Source organism: Magnolia sinica, chromosome 1 (assembly GCF_029962835.1).
Source record: "Magnolia sinica isolate HGM2019 chromosome 1, MsV1, whole genome shotgun sequence".
Lineage (NCBI taxonomy): Eukaryota > Viridiplantae > Streptophyta > Magnoliopsida > Magnoliales > Magnoliaceae > Magnolia > Magnolia sinica.
In genome coordinates, this window is record NC_080573.1 from 114,879,380 (window position 1) to 114,900,181 (window position 20,802).

Below are 20,802 nucleotides of genomic sequence, written 5' to 3' on the forward strand. Positions count from 1 at the left end.
ACATCCATGTCTCTCGATCATTCCTTTGGACAGTCATCGAGATTGACTATTCGGGAAATTGAGTTGTATGCTCGTTAACACAATCCAACTTTTCATTCTCAATTTCAGTACTATCCACAAGTGAGTTAGGATCACTTTCCTCGCATTGTGTTTCTAGATTGGGTTGAGATTGTGATAACCTAACCTCTTCAACTTTATCGAGGCGCAATTCAATCGCTTCCAATGATTTCATCATGCCTACAATCAGTTGGTTGAACTATTCTTGATAGTCCGTGAAATTCAAACGTGAATTCTCTTGGATCGTTTTTTGTTGGATTTCAAAGGTAGGGGATCCAAGAGAATAGTCACTATAATCAATTGTTGGTTCATCTCTCCAATGTTGATGTTTCCACTGATCATAGTTGTACGGGTCATAGGTGGGAGAGTCTGATGGTTATTGGTACATATTATCACCCATAATATAATCTCTCATTGTTTTCTTCTTGTCTGATGGGTGATAATAGTTCTCACCCCCATAATTATGATAACTCCAACAATCACGTATTGTTTTCTTAATCTGTGGGGTGTAATTATTCTCCTGCCTATGATCGCGTAAGGACTTCTTAACCGGTGGAGCATTGTATTCTGGTTGGTTCTCGATGATGGTTTGAGAAAAATTTTGAGACATAAGTTGTTTCCTAACATAATCATCTGACAACCCTTCACAATTTCTCGCATTCTCTAAAACTAGCTTAACATACTGACGTTCCCACTCGTGCATATACATGGTGAAACCCTAATCCTAAACCTAATCCTAAAATGGAATAGGAGAAAAATCCTAGAGAAATATAGAAAGTAGAGGAGAAGTTAGAAGGAGTTTACCGGTTTGGAGAGTTCTATGTTAGGATCCTACAAAACCAAAAACAATGTTAGTTTCTAAAAATAAATCAGAAAAAACCTTAACCTAAAAGCAAAACAAAAAGTTAGTCCTAAAAACAAATTAGTTTCTAAAAATTAAAAAAATAATAATAATTTAAAAAAAAAATAGTTTCTAAAAACAAATTAGGAAAGTTTCTAAATCTAGAAATAAAAAGAAACGTTAGTTTCTAAAAACAAATTAGGAAAGCTTCTAAATCTGGAATTAGAAAGAAAAGTTAGTTTCTAAAAATAAATTAGGAAAGTTTCCAAATATAGAAATAGAAAGAAAAGTTAGTTTCCAAAAACAAATTAAGAAAGTTTCTAAATCTGGAAATAGAAAGAAAAGTTAGTTTCTCAAAAAAAAAAAAAAAAAAAGGAAAGTTTCTAAATCTGGAAATAGAAAGAAAAGTTAGTTTCTAAAATAATTCTGAAAAAACCCTAACCTAAAAATAAAAAGTAGAAAAATCTTAATCTTAACCTAATTCCAAAACTAAACAAATCTAGAAAACGCAACCGTCAATCCCCAGCAACAGCGCCAAAAGCAATCTCCTTGTGCTTGGTTCAACAAAATGTTGTTGCTCAGTCTAGTGCAGAAACAGAGTGCAGGGCTACGGTCCATACAACATGCGAACTTTTTTGACTAAAGACATTAATGTGCGAGCTCGGGTTCATGGTGGATGCTTCTATCAGATTGTATTGTGATCATCAAGCAGTGATCATCAAGCAGCGTCTTACATTGCCAACAATGCAATCTATCATGACAGAACCAAGCACATTGAAGTCGATTGTCATTTCATTAAAGCGGCTGCTAACAAGGAAATATGCATGTCATTTGTCAAGTCCTAAGATCGAGTGATAGACATGTTTACTGGCGCTTTAAGTTGTGCTCTTTATGTTGAGCCTTTGTTATTTATTTGGGCTATAGTCTTTAGGCCCATAAGTCATGGTTTATTTTATCTTTTAGTAAGAGGGTATAATTGTAATTTTCTTGTATTAAGTGATTGCTCTAATTATAATATAAGAGATATGGGGGCGTGTAGAGCATTCTAAGCTCTCTCCTCTCCTCCTTTTCCTCTCACTTTTCTTCTTCTCTTTTCTTCATCATTTACTACATTTCCAAACAAAGGATAGTTTTTATTAGTTTTTGTTTCTTATGAGAATCACGACTTATGGAAGCTTTTCAATTCAACATTTTCTTCTTTGAATGAAATGGTTCACTTCCTTTACTAATCTTTGACTAAATATAACCTGAAAAAACTCTGGTGGTGTTAATTTTTTTAAAATAAAATTTCATGTGCAATGCTGGTGAAGAGATCATCAGAACTTCAATTTGACTGACTAGTAATTTTGTGACCTGGTGTAAATGTGAATCAGCTTTTCTTAAAAGGGTGCACTCTAGTGGTACTGATACCATTCTAACGTTACAATGGTCCCAGCCAAATGTGGGGCCCACGTGATCTATTCGGTATTCACACTATCTAACCCATCCATTGTATATGTCACCTCAAAAAAACCCCAAGGCCCAATACTCTTCCTGATCCAAAATTGAAGTGGGCCACAGGGAAGGAAACGAGTTGGGTGGGAATGTTCACCCTTAAATTTCACGGGGGCACACCTAACTCATAAAACAGCGTGATTTTTTTTCCAACCCTTCATCTAGCCTGGATGAAGGGTCTGCACTGACTAGAATCTTTATATACAACACGGTAGGCCCCTCACTATAATCAACTGTGGGTGTTCCCTCTCAGCATGTTCCATGTTCTATGATTCACCTGAGTTTTGGATTTGGCTGATTTTTGGGGTTGGGGGGTTTCTTGAGTAGGTGACTCAGAGGGGTGTACACAAACCAAGCTAGCTCGGTTAGCTCACTCGACTTGACTTGAAAAAGCTCGATTCGACTCAGTTTGAAGCTGAGTTCAAGCCGAGTCAAGCTGATTTTTTGAGCTCGAAAATGAGTTCGAGCTGGCCCCAGCTCTACTTGAATCGGATCAAACCCAGCTCGGATCGAACCAGTTCGGTGACTCGGTTACTTTGATATTGATGTTGCTCACCAAGTGTTTGATGAAATGACTCAACAAAGTGTGGCTGGTGGCAAGGTATGTATATGAAACAAATACTCTCTTTTTTTCTTGATTTTTATGTTGCTTGGAAGGTGTTTGATAAAATACCTGTAAAACCATTGTTGCTGTTTTACATACAGTGGGATTTTGAAGGTGCAGTCCAGGTGTTTGTGAAAATGCTGCACAGGTGAACTCGGCTCGATGTTGGCTCGAACTGGCCCGACCTGCTGACCGAACCGAGCCAAACTAGCCAGTCAGGCTCGAGGACTGAGCCGAGCCGAGTTTGAGCTGAGGTCAGCTAGTGGCCGAGCCAAGTCGAGCTGAGGCCAGCTCGACTCAGTTCGACTCGATGTACACCACGAGTGACTCATGATGGATGGGGGTTTGGATTCCTAAAACATGCCACTGGGTCCCACATGCACTCCTCTTTTATTAATAACATGTAAAAGTTAATTGCTCAAACTGCCAAGTTATGTATGTACGTATGTATGTTTAGCAATCAGGGAAAAAGGAGACAGGATTTGTGCATTATCTCCATGTATTGCCCATAGTCACGCACAACATATTTTTCCCTGTAATATCACATAAAGTAGCTATGCTGATGTGCTATGGAGAGTTCTCTTGACTGGTCAGAGAAACCCAGTCCAGATCTTCATTGTGGAGATGACCATCAAGCAAACAAAGATTGTTATCAGAGTGCTTATCATCACCTTGATTGTTTGACTTGATTGTCTGACTTAATTCAAACTTTCAGAAAATCCTGTAGCTTCCTGGATTTTACCAGATAATGACCACACATATTGCAGTTAATCCAAACTGTCAGATTTGGCAATTGCCGACTGTCAGATATTGCAAATTGGCCCAGTTAATCCAAACTGTCAGAGCACGGTGAATTTGATCATGCAAAAAGATAGCAGACACAAATGGTTTGCTGATCATGGCATTCCATGTGTATAGGGCCCTGGTTAGGTGATCCAGACAAATTGGTTAAATATCTCCCACTGTAGATGAGGTATGCCCCCAAAACCTTCCAGATCAGATGATCCATTCTTTCACCTTTTTCAGACCATTGTTGTTTCTTTTTCTTACCATCTGTTTGTAGCCAAGTGAATGCAGAGTTAGAATCTTTCAATCTGTAAGACTTTTGAGGCATCCCCAAACCATTGTGTTGAGGCATTCCCCATGCAGATGGATTATTTTAGTTTATCTCCTAGTGTTTTTTTTTTCCTCTGTGCGAATTCGGAATGTGTTTATTGGGATTTGCTAACACTGATGGATTAACTTAAATTCCCATGTTGAAGCTAAATTGCAGAAAATTATAGATTCGACTAAATGAGCTTGATGTAACATTCTCGCCAATACATCACTCCTATCATTTATAGGTTGCATGAGCTTCATATCCAACTTTAATGTCCTTTTGGGGCATGTGAGAGATGGATGATCTGAATTATTAGACCTTAAGTGGTATTCAAAAATTACTATTCGAATTGATGTGGGCTCAGAAATTTGTAATTATTATGCTGTAAATAGAGCAGAAATTACACATTAACTTGATCATCTTCTTAATGCATTAGGTTATCTTTGGAGAAGATGAAATTGCATACCAAATTGGCGAAACTACAGAAATACTATCAAGAGGTCGTCTGTGTGCAACACCGCATTGTGTTAGGGTAATTTCCGTACTATAGTCTTGTACTTATATTATGCATCTTATCAGTAGCATCTTTTGTAATGTGTAGTCATGAAAACAGGTAGATTTGCCTTACGTTCATCATTTGTCCTAGCCACTCGATGCAGTATACTTAGTATAAAATATCTTTTAATGATCAACTGCTGATATCTAAAGATCGTATAATTGAAAGACTACCCATTTTAGTTAACAGTATGTATTAGAGATGTTGATAAGGATTGAAAATAATCTTCATGACCCATAATTTATATAGGGCATGCTCCTGTTGATGGTACTAGGAATATGTGGGGCCCACGTGATGTATTCACACCATCCAACCCATCTCTTAGATTTGTCACCTTATAAAACCATTAGGACCCAAAGCTCAGCCCGATCAAAAACTAAGGTGGCCACAGAAAATGGAATGAGTTGGGAGGGAACACCCATGCTTGAATTTCACAGGGGCCTACCTAAGTTGCAGGACAGCCTGAATGTTGGCCTGGCCTGTTGATAGATGTCTTAAATCTGTAAATTCCTATAAATTCAACAGTCTGTCAATGACAGGTTTGATGCCATTGGAAATATCTGGAATAAATTGAATTGTTTGTTGGACACTTTAGGTGCCTTTTTCGATGCCATCGAAGGTTGGGTCAATGTCGTCGGTATCATCCAGATTTTCATGTTTGGTCGCTGGAACGTTTTGGTATTATTTTGATGCCATCGAAGTGGTTTCAATGCCATCGACACTTTAGTCGATGCCATCGAAGTCCTATTGAAGTGCCATTGAACGTATATGCAGATTTAGGCAGAGTTGCGTATTTGCGGGATTTGTTTCCGATTTTGATTGGGATTCTCCTATATGCTATATATAGGAGTATAATCGGGATTGGGAGGTATCTTAAGCTTTCTAATTCATTCATAGGGTTTCAAAGGGCTTGTAAGGGAGATTCGAGGCTTGTTCGAATCGGGTATCCTCTCTATCTCTTGTAATTTCTGCTTTCATAGTGTTTACTGTCGCTTGGTGCCGTAGTTTTTTCCGCAAGGGTTTTTCCACGTTAAAATCATTGTGTTTACATTGTGCTTGCTTGGTGTGATTGGATTACTTCACTTGATTCATCTCTTTGTGCTTCCACGGTCCCCCAACAAGTGGTATCAGAGATAATATTAGGGTGCAAGCTTGAATTTGAAAGTGAGTATCAATGGTTGCCAATCCGAAGTTCGATGTTGAAAAGTACTCTGAGATAACTAATTTTGAAATATGAAAGGTCAAGATGATTGGCCTATTAGTTCAGCAAGGATTGGATAAGGTCCTTGAGAAGCGACCTGAAACTATGGAAGATGATGAATGGAAGAAATTGGATACGAAAGCGAAAACCTCCATCCAATTGTGCCTAACGGATGAGGTTCTCTATAATGTCATGAGAGAGAAAACTGCAGGGGGTTTGTGGGCGAAGTTAGAGGACATCTATGGAAGATGATGAATTGAAGAAATTGGATAAGAAAGAAAAAACATTCATCCAATTGTGCCTAACAGATGAGGTTCTCTACAACGTCATGAGGGAGAAAACTGCAGTGGGTTTGTGGGCCAAGTTAAAGGACATCTATGCAAAGAAGTCCCTTGAAAATCGCCTACACTTGAAGTTGCAGTTGTTCAACTTCAAGATGGCAGAGGGAGGAGATGTTGAGACCCACGTCAGCAATTTTAACAAGATGATCTACAAATTGCTGGATATGGAGGAAGTGATTGAGGATGAAAATCGAGCATATATCTTGTTGAATTCACTCACGGCTTTGTATGAGTCCTTTAAAGACACGTTGTGCACCGGTAACTTGTCCCTTATTGTTGACACCGTTATCTCAACCCTTCAGGGAAAGGTGATGAGAAAGAAAAACAGTAACATGGGGGCCTTTACTGATGCATAATTCTAAGCAGGAAATAGGATCTTCTCGATCAAGATCCAAATCCAAAGGCAAGGGCAAGGGAAAGTTAAAGTGATGGAATTGTGGGATGTCAAGGCACATGAAGAAGTATTGTGCAAATCCTAAAGCAATAAAAGAGAACTCAGAGGCTTCTTCCAGTGAAGCCAATACTGCCATGTCTGATAAAGGTACAAATGGAAGTGATGCGTTGTCAGTGTCTATGATCGGACACTTGTACAATGATCGTAGGGGTGAGTGGATTTTGGACACTGGGACTTCATATCACATGACTCATCATCGGAGTTGGTTCACTAGTTACAGAGAGTGCGATGATGGCCAGGTATTTATAGGCAATGATAATGCTTGTAATGTTGTGGGTGTTGGTACGGTGCGCATCATGATGTTTGATGATATGGAGCGTACCTTAACTGAGGTAAGGCATGTTCCTCACATGAAGAAGAGTTTGATATCCCTTGCTGCACTCGAGGCAATTGGGTGCAGATTCACCAGTTTCAATGGTGTCCTTAAGGTTTCAAAAGAAGCACTCATAGTTATGAAAGCACAGAGGCATAGAATTCTTTATAGGCTAATCAGGAGCACTTCAACAAGTAGAGCTGCAGCGGTTGTAGTGGATTCTACATTTGCACGTATGTGGCATGCACGTCTAGGCCACATGAGCGAACAAGGCATGAAGGTACTTTCTGATCGATGTTTAATTCTAGTCTTTAAAAGCATTGATTTTAATATATGCGAGCATTGTATATATGGTAAACATTCAAGGCTATCTTTTAAGTCCGGTAAACATGTATGTAAGGGTGTTCTTGATTATGTGCATTTTGATGTATGGGGGTCGTCGCCCGTGGTTTCTGTCAGAAGGTCATCATGGTTCGTCATATTCATTGACGACTACTCTAGGAAAGTGTGGATTTATTTCATAAAAAATAAATTCAATGTTTTTACCAATTTCAAACAATGAAAGGCCATGGTAGAAAAGCGATAGGGCGGAAGTTAAAGGTATTAAGGATAGGTAATGGCGGTGAACTTACTTCAACTGAATTTAATCAATTCTGCAAGGATGAAGGGATTATAAAGCACAACACAATGCGCCACACACCTGAGCAAAACGATGTGGCTGAGTGGATGAATCAGATTCTCTTGGAGAGGGCCCGATGCATGGTTAGTAATGCTGGGTTGGGCAAGGACCTATGGACTGATGTTGTTAACATGGCTTGTTACTTGGTGATTAGGTCCCCTTCTACAACTATTGAATGTAAAATTTCAGAGGAAGTATGGAGTTGTTAGAAGATAAACTACTCAGGATTACGTATATTTGGTTGTGAAGCTTACTTTCATGTACTGTCAGTTGAGAGAGATAAGTTAAACCAAAGAGCCAAAAAGTACATTTTTGTTGGTTGTGGTGGTGGTGTGAAGGGCTACAAGTTGTATAACCCAATCACACGGAAAATCATCATTAGCAGGGAGTCAGGGACGTTAGATTCAACAAAGGCTCCCTATTTCGCGAGAATGATCAGGAGGACCAAAAGGAACCGAAAAGGTTGGTCATGGGCGTTCAATTTGACACCGGTGATACTCAGAATGAGACAGATGCGCAGACAGGTGCTCCACCTGTGAGAAGGAATCCGCTGTGGGATCGCAGGTTACCGATGAGATACAGGGATGATTATAATATCTCATATGCTCTCATTATAGATGAGGGGGATACGTTTACTCTTCAGGAGGCTCTTAATGAGCCTGATGCAGAAAAGTAGAAGGCAGCAATGGAAAATGAGATGAACTCTCTGTACAAGAGCGAGACGTGGGAGCTGGTAGAGCTTCCAGTTGGCCGAAAAGCGATCGGGTGCAAGTGGATTGTCAATAAGAAACAGGATAAATACAAGGCAAGGTTGGTAGTGAAGGGATACGCTTAGAGAGAATGAATCAACTTCAAAGAGATATTTGCGCTAGTTGTAAAGCAAGTATCTATCAAATTCGTGTTGGCGCTGGTCGCCTAATACAATCTTGAGCTTGAACAAATGAAGACTGCATTCTTGCACGGGAAATTGGAAGAGCATATTTACATGAAACAACCAAAGGGCTACGAAGTACAAGGGGCAGAGAACAAGTTTTACAGGTTAAAGAGGTCGTTGTATGGCCTGAAACAATCGTCTATGTAATGGTACAAAAAGTTTGATTCTTTCATGTTGAGTTAGAAATTTACTAGGAGTGAATATGATCACTATGTCTATTACAAGACACTGAGTGATGGTAAGTTCATCATCCTAATATTGTATGTTGATGACATGTTGATCGCCTGTCATAACATGTCTGAAATTGATGTACTGAAAACTCGGTTATCAGGGACATTCGAGATAAAAGATCTGGGGGCTGGAAAGAAGGTTATCGGCATAAATATTTATAGAGACAGAAAGAGGAGCATGCTTTGGTTATCTCAGGTAGAATACCTTGAGAAGCTGTTGATTAAGTATGGGATGGATAAGACAAAGCCGGTCAGCGTTCCCCACATGGCTCACTTCAAACTTTCCTCAGAACAATGTCCTAAAACAAATGAGGAAAAGTAGGATATGAAAACAAATGACTCATATGCCTTATTCAAATGCGGTTGGCAGTTTAATGTATGTCATGGTCTGTACAAGACCGGATATTTCACAGACAGTTGGTGTTGTGAGCAAATATACGTTTAACCCCGGAAAGCAACATTGGGAAGCGACGAAATGGGTACTTCGATACATTCGAGGTACAAAGGACTACGTCTTAACTTTTAAGAAGATATGGGCCAAGTTAGTTGGATATGTGGATTCAGATTACGCAGGCAGTATAGATTCCAGAAAGTCGACTTCAGATTATTCATTTGTACTAGCGGGTGGAGCAATCAATTGGATATCGAAGCTTCAGTATATGGTAGCTCTTTCCACAACTGAAGCTGAATATATGGCAGTAACGGAAGCATTCAAAGAATGTGTTTAGTTAAGAGGGATGATAAATCAATTAGGACTTCAGCAGGAGGCTATGCCAGTTAATTGTGATAGCAAAAGCGTTATCAATTTGGCTAAGAATTCTATTTATCACTCTCTTACTAAACACATTGATGTTCATCACCATTTTATCCAACATGTGCTTGAGGAAGGAGGTGTGACTCTGGAGAAGATTCAAGCGAACGTGAATCCGGCGGACATGCTCACTAAGGTGCTACAGAGAAATTCAAGTTCTTTGCAACTCCTTTGGGCTTGGCGAAGGCATAAAGGAAGACGGAGGATGCACGAGAAGCAACGGTGGAGTTATGATGTAAGGCATTATTAGAGAAGGAAGAAAAGGAGCTTTGAAGGATGGCGATTGAAGACATGGTGGAGATTGTTGATGGATGTCTTAAATCTGTAAATTCAACAGTCTGTCAATGACAGGTTCGATGTCATCGGAAAGATCCGAAATAAATCGAATTGATTGCTGGACACTTTAATTGCCTTTTTCGATGCTGTCGAAGGCTGTTCGATCCCATCGAAGGCCGAGTAAATGTCATCGGTATAATCCGGATTTTCATGTTTGGTTGTTGGAACGTTTTGGTATTATTTTAATGCCATCGAAGTGGGTTCGATGCCATCGAACGTATGCGCGGATTTGCGCAATGTTGCGTTTCTATGAGATTTGTTTTCTATTTTGATTGGGATTCTCCTAAGAGCTATATATATGAGTATAATCGAGATTGGGAGGTATCTTAAGCTTTCTAATTCATTCCTGGGGTTTCAAAGGGCTTGTAAGGGAGATTCGAGGCTTGTTCGAATTGGGTATCCTCTTTATCTCATGTAATTTCTGCTTTCATAGTGTTTATTGTCGCTTTGTGCCGTGGTTTTTTCCCGCAAGGGTTTTTCCACGTTAAAATCGTTGTGCTTGCTTGGCGCAATTGGATTGCTTCACTTGATTCATCTCTGTGTGCTTCCGCAGTCCCCCAACATGGCCTTCATCTAGATTGGAAGAAGGGTCTAAACAACCTTGATTATATTTATACCTAATCAATACGGTGGGCTCTCCACGCTAATCAATGGTGGACATGGGCCATTGGGGGGGGGGGATTTTGGAGGTTACACATCTTATTATGGACAAGTCGGATCTGATGAAAATATGATGGGGCCCTGCATCTGCTTTGTACCACTGCAGGGCACCCATTTATATGAACTATGATCTCTAATACATAATTGTTGTTAACTAAAATGAGATGAAATTATTTTTAAGTGACAACCACATAGGGCGGCTTTAGAGGTTTCTTTGCCAAAAACTACTTAGGATTTCCTGCTCAACTAGAAAGAGCAATGTCCCATAAATTTCATTCAGCACTCTAGCATAGTTATAATGTTATTGTTGGAAAGCATAAGATAATTTGCCTCTCCGATTGAAGAATATGTTAGGGAAAAGGTGGGTGCACCACGTGGATGCTATGTGGAGTCACATGTGTGAGATGGACAGAGGATTTTGTGTTGCTCATGCCAACTTGGTATACATTGTAGGATTCGGGACATTCATCTGGCACTGTGGACATGAGAATGCCATGGACCAAAAGTTTGACTAGTCCACTCATCATGCTGACCATAACTGTATGAGAAAAAGATTATGGAAAAATGACTACTGGTCCAACTCTAAATGCATTTCTGGATTACATTTGTGCCATGCAAAGGGTGGGTCCAATTCTATGTCACTATGCACAACATAATGAATGGCTTGAATGTCAGACACATGCAGTGATGTTCCATGCCAAAACATGTGCCTCAAAGTATGCTTGGCATTCCTCTCGCATGCACATGCCACATTGGCATAGATGCCACCTTTTCACCCAATGGATGAATGAGTTGGATCTTGTGCATGTGTGCAGCATTGTCATGTGTGCATGAACTATATTTGAAAATATAAGAATGGCAAAATCAAATACTGACTTTCCTTTCAAAATAGCCCCAAATTGGTACCAATTTAAGTAACTTTTGACCATTGAGTAATAGTGGTTGTAGCTCTATTAAATAAAAAGGTCATGAGAGGAAAAACAGTCTTTTTTTCTTTTTTTATCCTTTTTGAGAACTAGTGAGATTTTATTAAGAAAAGAGCCAAAGGCTAAAGAATACAAGCGGCAAATTGCAACAGACCAAAAAAAAAAAGGGGGGGGGAATAGGGAGCCCACTTCCTGAGATACGTTAAGGCCCTACCACAAACATGCTAGATAGGCATACCACCATTCCTAAAGCAGCGGTTGTTCCTCTATCCCCCAAAAGACCATAAACCAGCAAGCAATGCCGGCCTCCATTTTTCTTCCAAGACCACCTTAATGCCAAGCATAGAATAAACTTTCCATAGACCCCAACATCATGCACTAAATTTTGAATGCCTCCAGGATGCCACTAACACCCCAAAAAAAGTTGCAATGAATGAAGAGATGACCCACCTACGTAGCATCATTCATGCACGGAAGGTAGACATTAGGTAGAACCATGCCCATCTTTCACAAGTTGTTAATGGTAAGCACCCTTTTTCTATCGACGAGCCAAACGAAGGCCGATATCTTGGGCAAGGCTCTGTAGGACCATATTAGTCCTGAATGGGAGCAACTCAAACCAAATGACGCTCAGGAGATGATCATACCGAACAACGATTTGACGAAAAACTTTTCATATCTATCTCTCAACCAGACTAGTGAGTCCATCATACCCAAGGACGGATGAATACCTTAGAGGCGAGATAAGAGGCTCAACAATTCAACCACCTTAAAATCATTGAGATTCCTCCTATAGGAGGTACCCAAGGATCACCGTCCCTTGTCCCAGAGAAACACTAGGTGATCGATAAATCCGGATGAATAAAGAGGCAACGAGGTTAGGGAACTCTGATAGAAGCAATGATTTCCCGATCCAGATATCGTCCTAAAACCTAACCCGCACCCCATCACCGATCGAGAAACTGATCCCCCTCAAAAACTGTAGCCGACTAGCCAATAACCTTTCAAATGTTAGAAGCTCTGTGGAGGGAGGAAGCTTTGGTCCACCAATCCATGGAAAAAATGTCATATTTATTTGCGATGATGGCTCTCCAAACGCTATTCTCTTCAATCCCAAATCTCCAAACCCACTTGCCCAATAAGGCAAACTTCATATCCTCCAACTACCTAAAACCAATGCCACCTTCCTCATATGGCCTGCACACTTCCTTCCATTCCCACAAATGGAACTTGCCTTTTGCCACGATGCCTTGCTAGAGGAAATCCCTTCTTAACCTTTCAATTCTAGCCAAGACCAAAGACAAACACTTGAACAAGGACATGAAATCTAAGGGTAGATTCAAGAGCACGGTTTTGATGAGTGTAATTCTACAACCCAAGAACATATGCTTGTTTTTCCATGACAAAAGCTTCCTCTCCTTTCTCTCAATGATCTAATCCCACGGGTGCTTTGGTGGCTTACCAACACAAAGAAGGCAGCTGAGATACCAAGAGGGGTATGAGCCAGCTCTGCAGCCGAAAACTTCAGCCACCCTAGACACTTCCGCATCAAAAGATCATATGCCCACCATTGAAACATTCGTGCAGCCACAAAAGATTTGGATCAGGCTAATATTTTTTATTCTTTCAGTCATCCTAGTGGTAATGACCTAATGAACGGTTGGACCGCTTTCTGAACAGTTTGGGTTATATAAACATCCGGTGGAGCTCGGAAAGGTTCGAACAATAGGCAACCCCTTTCCACTGTTTCCAATTGTATGACCTGATTGAGTTTTATATCCTATTGATTTTTTTTTATCTCATGTCTTAAAATTACCTACCAAAACGGATGGACGGAGTGGATTTCTCACAAACTTCATGGTGGGCCCCATGTGCCATGGAGCAGTCACATCATTAAAAGGCATCTCATGTCACATCAGCCAGCCTGTACAAGCCGGTTGGCAGTGGAGAGAGAGGGAACATATTAGGTGAGACCTTAGACTCACCCAAGACGGTGCGGCCCTTACCGTAGGCCCACCTTGATGCATGTATTTTATATCCACACCATTCATCCGTTTTCCCATATCATTTCAAGGCATTATCCAAAAAACGAAGCACATCTAATTATTAGGTGGACCATACTAGAAAAGAATAGTGGTGATTAGGTGGACTATACCATAAAAACAGTGGTGATCAACCATCAATGGGCCACAAAAGTTTTGGATCAAGCTGATATTTGTTTTTTCCCTTCATCTAGGCTTATGTGACCATATCAACAGATTGGATGGCAAATAAACACTATGAAAACATTAAAATGCTCCCTGATAAGTTTTTAATGGTTGGAAGTTCAATCACCACTCTTTCCTATGGTATGGTTCACCTAATAATTGGATCAACTTCATTTTTGGGATCTTGCCCTAAAATTAGCTGTCAAAATGGATGGAGGGTGTGGATGTAAGTTACATACATCACAGTAGGCCCCACAGTTAGGGATGCATATAAACATCAGGTGGAGCCGAGAAAGGTTTGAGCAGTAACAAGCCCCTTTTCCACTATTTCTTGTCGTGTGGCCCACTTGAGCATCATATCCCCCTAATTTTGTCTCATGCCTTAAAATGACCTACCAAAACTGATGGACGGAGTGGATTTCTCACAAACATCATGATGGGCCCCACTTGTCGTGCGGCAGTCACGTCATTTAAAGGCCTCCCGCCACAACCAACCTATAATATAGGTTGGCAGCAGCAAGCGCAGCTTCGGTGGATCCCTAACCACGGGGCCCACCTTAATGTATTGGACTTATATCCATGTCGTCCACATCCATTTTGAAAACTCATTTTAAGGCAAAGTCTAAAAAATGAAGCAAATCCAAATCTCAGGTAGACCATAATACAGAAAACAATGGTAATCGACCATTAAAAACTTTTCATGGGCCATAAAAGTTTTGAATCAAAATGATATTTATATAGAAAATGCTGGTATATTGTGTATGTGGTTAGTGGCCCCTTTTAGTGTAAGTGCATGTGCACACTTCCCTCTTCTCCTGCGGTGTACTATATGCTTTATTATAATAAAATATTATGTGTTAGGGCAAGCAAGCCTAACACAACATCTCTCCCAAACTCTCCTTCTTCTTCTCTCTCAATATGCTCCTCTCTTCTTCACATTATCATCATCAAATCATTCTCTACTTGGTATCAGAGCATAGATCCAGGCATTCCGCATCCAACAAATTGAGAGGCGACACGTCACCTTGCTGATGTCAGCGTTGTACGGACACATGGGCTACATTTGAGCTAAAAGTTTAGGAGTTTGATAGATCTTGATTTTAGAAGATTTTTCATGATTTTTTCAGAATTTATTGGACCTCCTTTCATAGTATTTTTGGCGAAATAGAGAAATTCAAAAATTGGGCCCATCTTCCGTTATTCTTCGATCTACCTCAAATCGGTAAGCTTTTCTTTGGTTTCTATACTCAAGATGGACCGAAATCTTCCTCTCAAGCTACCTATGGAGGATTTTTTACTTAAGATCAATGTTTGAGAGGTTTTTAACCTCAAACGGACATGCAGCTGGGCCGTTTTTACTCGGTTAGGCCTTTTTTTACTACATTTCATGGTATTTTGGATGATTCATATTTGTTTGAGGTTTATCTCTTATTATCTTGAAGGATTGAGTGAGATAGAGTTGTTTGAATCAATCTTTCTTCGCGTAGGGGCTCTCTTGGCATAGGTTTATCTCTCTTGAACTCTCTTATGGCTGATAAAGGACCCTCATCTCTTAGCATAGGGTCTCTTGAATCCAACCCCTTGCAGATTACCTCCACTAAGTTGAATAGTGACAACTATCTTCAATGGGCACAATCTGTAAAAGTATTTTTAGGAGCCAGTGACAAGTTGTCGTATATTTTGGATGATTTCCCAAGCTTTACAGATGTTACCTACAAGTCTTGGACAAAGGAGAATTATCAAGTTACTGCATGATTGTTGAATAGTATGGACTCCTTGATTAGCCACTCAGTGATGTTTTTATCCTCGGCTAAAAGCATTTGGGATACGCTTCATGATATGTTCTCGGAATCTCAGGATTTTTCACGGGTATTCCAGCTTATTCAAGAAATTGGTCAGTTCCAACAAAACTCCAGATCCTTAAAAGATTACTATTCGGCGCTTCGGGGTATGTGGGATGAGTTGGATATGTATTAGCCTCTTCCTTCCAAATGTAAAGAGGATCATGAACATGCTCATAAGCAGCGTGATGATACTCGTATCATGCAGTTCCTAGCTAGGTTGAGTTCTGATTATCTTCATGTTCGAGATCAGGTTGTTATGCAGGATCCTCTTCCCCCATTGACGACAGTTTATGCCATGTGTCAGCGTGTTACTGTCTCTATTCTTCCTTCTCATTCATTTGTGTCACCCGAGCGTTCGGTACATCTTGCTGGCGATCAGTCCTCTCTTGATCTTCGGGTACCATCCTTGAGTTCAAGGCTCATTTCTGGTTTTGGTGGTCGTGGTAGAGGCCACGAGGGAAATCACAGTCGTGGCGGCCATAGTCTTCGTGGTCGTAGTGGACGTGGACAAGGATGTGATGGTTCCCGCATTTGTTCACATTGCAGTGGAACTAATCACACTGTTGATTATTACTGGCAGATACATGGTCGTTCAACGTATGTTGCTGCTTCTATTGCATCCACTGTTGCTTCTGAGACAGTCTTCCACCTCGACAGCTGAGCAGTCTACTTCAAGGGAATCTCTTATCATTTCTCGGGCTGCATATGATGCCCTTATGCGGCTTTACATTCGTGATATTCCTGAGCCTTCTCACAAGCTTCGGCCCAGTCAGGTACTGCCCTTCTTGCGTCATCCTCTCCTACCTCCTGGGTCATCGACTCTGGAGCTTCCTCCCATATGACTAGTAAGTTTCAATTCTTTTCTTCTTATTCTCCTTCTCCTCACACTCAGTATGTCACAGTCGCAGATGGAACCTAATCTCCCATCTTTGGGATTGGTTCCATCCCTCTCTCTTCTTCCTTGTCTTTGTCCTCAGTCTTGCATGTGCCTCGTTTTCCATTAAACTTATTGTCTGTTAGCTCTCTTACTAAATCATTCGATTGTTCCATTACCTTCTTCCCTTATTGTTTGTTTCAGGACTTATAGACAAAGAAAGTGATTGGTGGGGGCATGAGTGAGGAGGCGTTTATCTTCTCGATGATATACCCGTTACCGCTTCTAGTACCCTTTCTCTAAATCGAGAGTCCATGACTCGATGGCATTGCCGCTTAGGCCACCCATCCATAGCTAGATTGAGACTTTTGTTTCCCTCCTTATCTGTCATTAAACCATTATGCTGTGATATTTGTGAATTGTCTAAACATCATCATGCTACGTTTCCTCCTAGCTCTTCTGGGAGAAAATCTCAACCTTTTCTTCTGGTTCACTCGGATGTCTGGGGACCAGCTCCAGTTACCTCGACTTTTGGCTTTAGATATTTTGTTACCTTTGTTGATGATTATTCACGCATGACTTGGATTTATCTTTTGAAATCTAAAAGTGAAGTGTTTGATGCGTTTAAAGTGTTTTATCATGAAGTGTACACTCAATTTCATTGTTCCATCAAATCCCTCCATTCTAATAATGGGGGGGAATACATGTCTACTACCTTTCTTTCCTTCTTGCAGGAACGTAGTATTTTATCTAAGACGTCACGTGCTCGCACACCTCAACAAAATAGTATTGCAGAATGAAAGAATCGTCATTTTCTTAAAGTTGCTCGCACCCTTCTGCTTGGTATGCATCTACCTAAACATTTTTGGGGTGATGCTCTTCTAACTGCTACCTTTCTTATTAATCGTATACCCTCCTGTATCCTATCTTACAAATCTTCATTTACTATATTGTAACCTCATAATAATCCATTTCCTCTACCACCTAAAGTTTTTGGTTGTACATGCTTTGTTCAAATTTTGGATGGGAGTAATGATAAACTTAGCCTCAGGGCAATTAAATGTGTCTTTCTATGGTATAATCGGAGTCAGAAATGGTATAAATACTTTGACCCATTGACTCGCAAGAAATATGTCTCTGCCGATGTAACCTTCTTTGAGGATATTTCATTTTTCTCCGCTCCAGGCCGATCCCTCTGTGATCCTCTTACGAGTCAAGGGGAGTATGACTCTTGTCCTCTTTCCACTAGTGATCATGGGAAAACTCATCTCCCCTCTATTCAGCATCTTGTTGGTGATATGGGTGAGCCTAATTCGATTCGCGTTGTGCTCTCCTTGGTCGTTAATTTATCATGGCCCTTGTTTCAGCTTGATGTTAAGAATGCATTTCTCCATAGGGATCTTGTAGAGGAAGTTTACATGCATCAACCTCCTGACTTTGCTGCTTCTCACAACTCTGCACTTGTATGCCGGTTGAAGAAGGCTCTTTATGGACTCAAACAATCCCCACGTGCATGATTCGAAAAATTTAGTCAAGCTCTCTTGGAGTTTGGCTTTGTTCGTAGTCATGCCGATCATTCTCTCTTTATATGTCATCGATCGACGATCATCATGGTTCTCGTTGTCTGTGTGGATGATATTGTTTTGTCTGGTAGTGATTCTGCTGGAATGAGGGAGGTCGAAGATTTTTTGAAGACCAAGTTTGAAATCAAGGATCTTGGTCCTCTTCGCTACTTCCTCGGAATTGAAGTTGCTCGCTCATCATCCAGTTTGGTCTTGTCACAATGAAAATATGCACTCGATCTTCTCATGGAGACCGACATGTTAAGGTGCAAGCCTGCTACTACTCCCATGGATTTACAAAAGCTTCGACCAGATGATGGTGCTCTCCTTACTGATCCCAAGATGTGTCGACAACTTGTAGGCCGGCTTATTTACCTGACTGTCACTTGCCCAGATCTCTCATTTGCGGTGGGGGTTGTTAGTCAATTCATGCAAGCTCCCCGTACTTCCCATCTCACGGCTATCTACTGCATACTTCAGTATTTAAAATCAGCCCCGGGTCTTGGCCTCTGCTTTTAGTTGCATGGTCATCTTCATCTTTCTAGCTATTCCAATGCTGATTGTGCAGGTAGTACTTTTGATCGCCGCTCTATATCCAGCTTTTGTACCTTCCTAGGTGGCAATCTTATAACCTGGAAGAGTAAAAAGCAGCCAATTGTTGCCCGGTCCTCGGCTGAAGCAGAATAATGTGTGGCTTCGCAACCTTCTTGAAGAATTTGGCTATCCTCCTTCAAATCCTGTTCCTCTTCACTGTGACAACCAAGCGGCCATCCATATTGATTGTAACCCAGTTTTCCATGAGCGAACCAGGCATATTGAAGTCGACTGTCACTTTATTCGGGAGAAAGTCGCTTTTAAGGAAATCGTCACTCCTTTTGTTCGATCTGGGGATCAACTTGCTGATGTTCTTACAAAGTCCTTGAGTCGAGATGCTCTTCATCGTGTTCGTGACAAGTTGGGCATGATCAACATCTATGCTCCAACTTGAGGGAGAGTATAGAGAATGCTAGTGTATTGTGTATGTGGTTAGTGGCCCCTTTTAGTGTAAGTGCATGTGCATGTGCACACTTCCCTCTTCTTCTGCGGTGTACTATATGCTTTATTATAATAAAATATTATGTGTTAGGGCAAGCAAGCCTAACACAACATCTCTCTCAAACTCTCCTTCTTCTTCTTCTCTCTCAATATTCTCCCCTCTTCTTCACATTATCATCATCGAATCATTCTCTACTATTTATGTGGTCTATTCATCTAGGTCTTTGTGATCTTATCAACTAGTTGGATGGAAAATAAACATTCAGGTGGCCCCTATGAAGTTTTTAATGTTGGGGATTCAATCACAACTGCAACTCATATTATGGCTCCACACAAAAAATCAGCCAGATTTGAGCCAGATTCGGCCCACAACAATAAAACCAAATCCGGGTGATGAACACGGTTGAAACCTTCCTGGACACAAGTGATCAGTCTGTAAAATGGCCTTACCAAACAAATGGACGGCATGGATCACTTTGTATGCTAAATGTGAGCCGCAAACACATTGAAGAAAGCAAGCACAAAAAATTGGGGTCCAACTGTGAATGACTTGCAGCAAGGGCAAAATAGTCTTTCAGAGACCTTAACAACGCCTTTCCATCAAGAATCGGTAGTCAAAGTCAAGCGGGCTGCTTTTTCATCATATTTTTAAATGGAATGCATGTATTCGTAAGTATTTCTAAATGAGGCATGTGTTCGAAAATAGACCAAAAGGTAGGCGTGTTTTCGTGATTAACTCTAAAATGAATCTTCGGCATATTTAAATAGAATGCATTTAGGTTCATACACCCTTGAAAACAACACTAACAGTTTTGCACTATAAATAGCTAATAATATTTTGTTTATTTGATGAATATTTTGCTTAACTGAAAAGATAAGGATTTTCTAATAATTTGTATTTCACACACACACACAAATGTGTGTATTACTTGGAGGTCTCAGGTCCAGTTGGTTGAACCAAAAGGTATGGTCCACCTAGCAGATAACTTCCAACCTATCAATTGCATGTAACATCTAGGTCTCCCAATAGGTTGGCCCCACCATGAGGATCATTTACTAACTAGGTGGGCCACACCATAGAAAACATCTTTTGGCCACTAAAAAATAGAAAAATACAAGTGCGGTCCATTGGATGAGTGGATATGGTTGATTTTTTTAAACGATGGATATGGACTTGTACAAGTGCTGTCCATTGGATGAGTGGATATGGCTGATTTGTTTTAACGATGGATATGGACTTGTAGATCTCTCTCTCTCTCTCTCTCTCTCTCTCTCTCTCTCTCTCTCTCTCTCTCTCTCAAGTGCATTTATATTTAATGTGACCCTAACTGAAATGTATTTCAATTATGTCCCAAAATGTACCAATAGTAGTGACCACTCTCCAGTATTGGGACAATGGTTACGGGGTATGTCTCCTAGGTTACTATTTTCTATTCATTTATCCTGTAACAAGAACCTAAATGGCTGCAAAATGAATGGCTATGCTTCCTACTTCTTACCTTTCTCTTATTTTTATCTCATCTTTTGGCATATTATACAAGAATCTACTTGACATTTTCTTGGTTTCTTGGTAGGCACCTAAAGGAGAAAAGGCTTTAGGTGTGGAACGTTCAACTTTCGCTCTTTTCATGCAACCTGACTGGTAAGTCCAGTATAGGTGTTTACTGATTGAAACAATTCTTGATGTAGAATTATTTTCTTTTCTAGGATAGATTATTATTGTAGCCCTAGTCACAGTTCTTTA

General features: G+C 40.4%; 1 protein-coding gene across 4 annotated transcripts in view; it reads left to right on the top strand.

Annotated features, from left to right (window-relative positions):
- The window catches only part of LOC131254869 (uncharacterized), a 134,945-nt gene that overhangs the window by 112,197 nt on the left and 1,946 nt on the right, over nucleotides 1-20,802 (top strand). For 3 of the 4 annotated variants that reach the window (XM_058255573.1, XM_058255590.1, XM_058255580.1), the window contains 2 exons: nucleotides 4,532-4,627; nucleotides 20,633-20,700. In XM_058255573.1, coding sequence (XP_058111556.1) covers nucleotides 4,532-4,627; nucleotides 20,633-20,700 — 164 coding nt within the window. The remainder of the gene's footprint in view (nucleotides 1-4,531; nucleotides 4,628-20,632; nucleotides 20,701-20,802) is intronic. The other variant, XM_058255586.1, reaches the window with a different exon arrangement.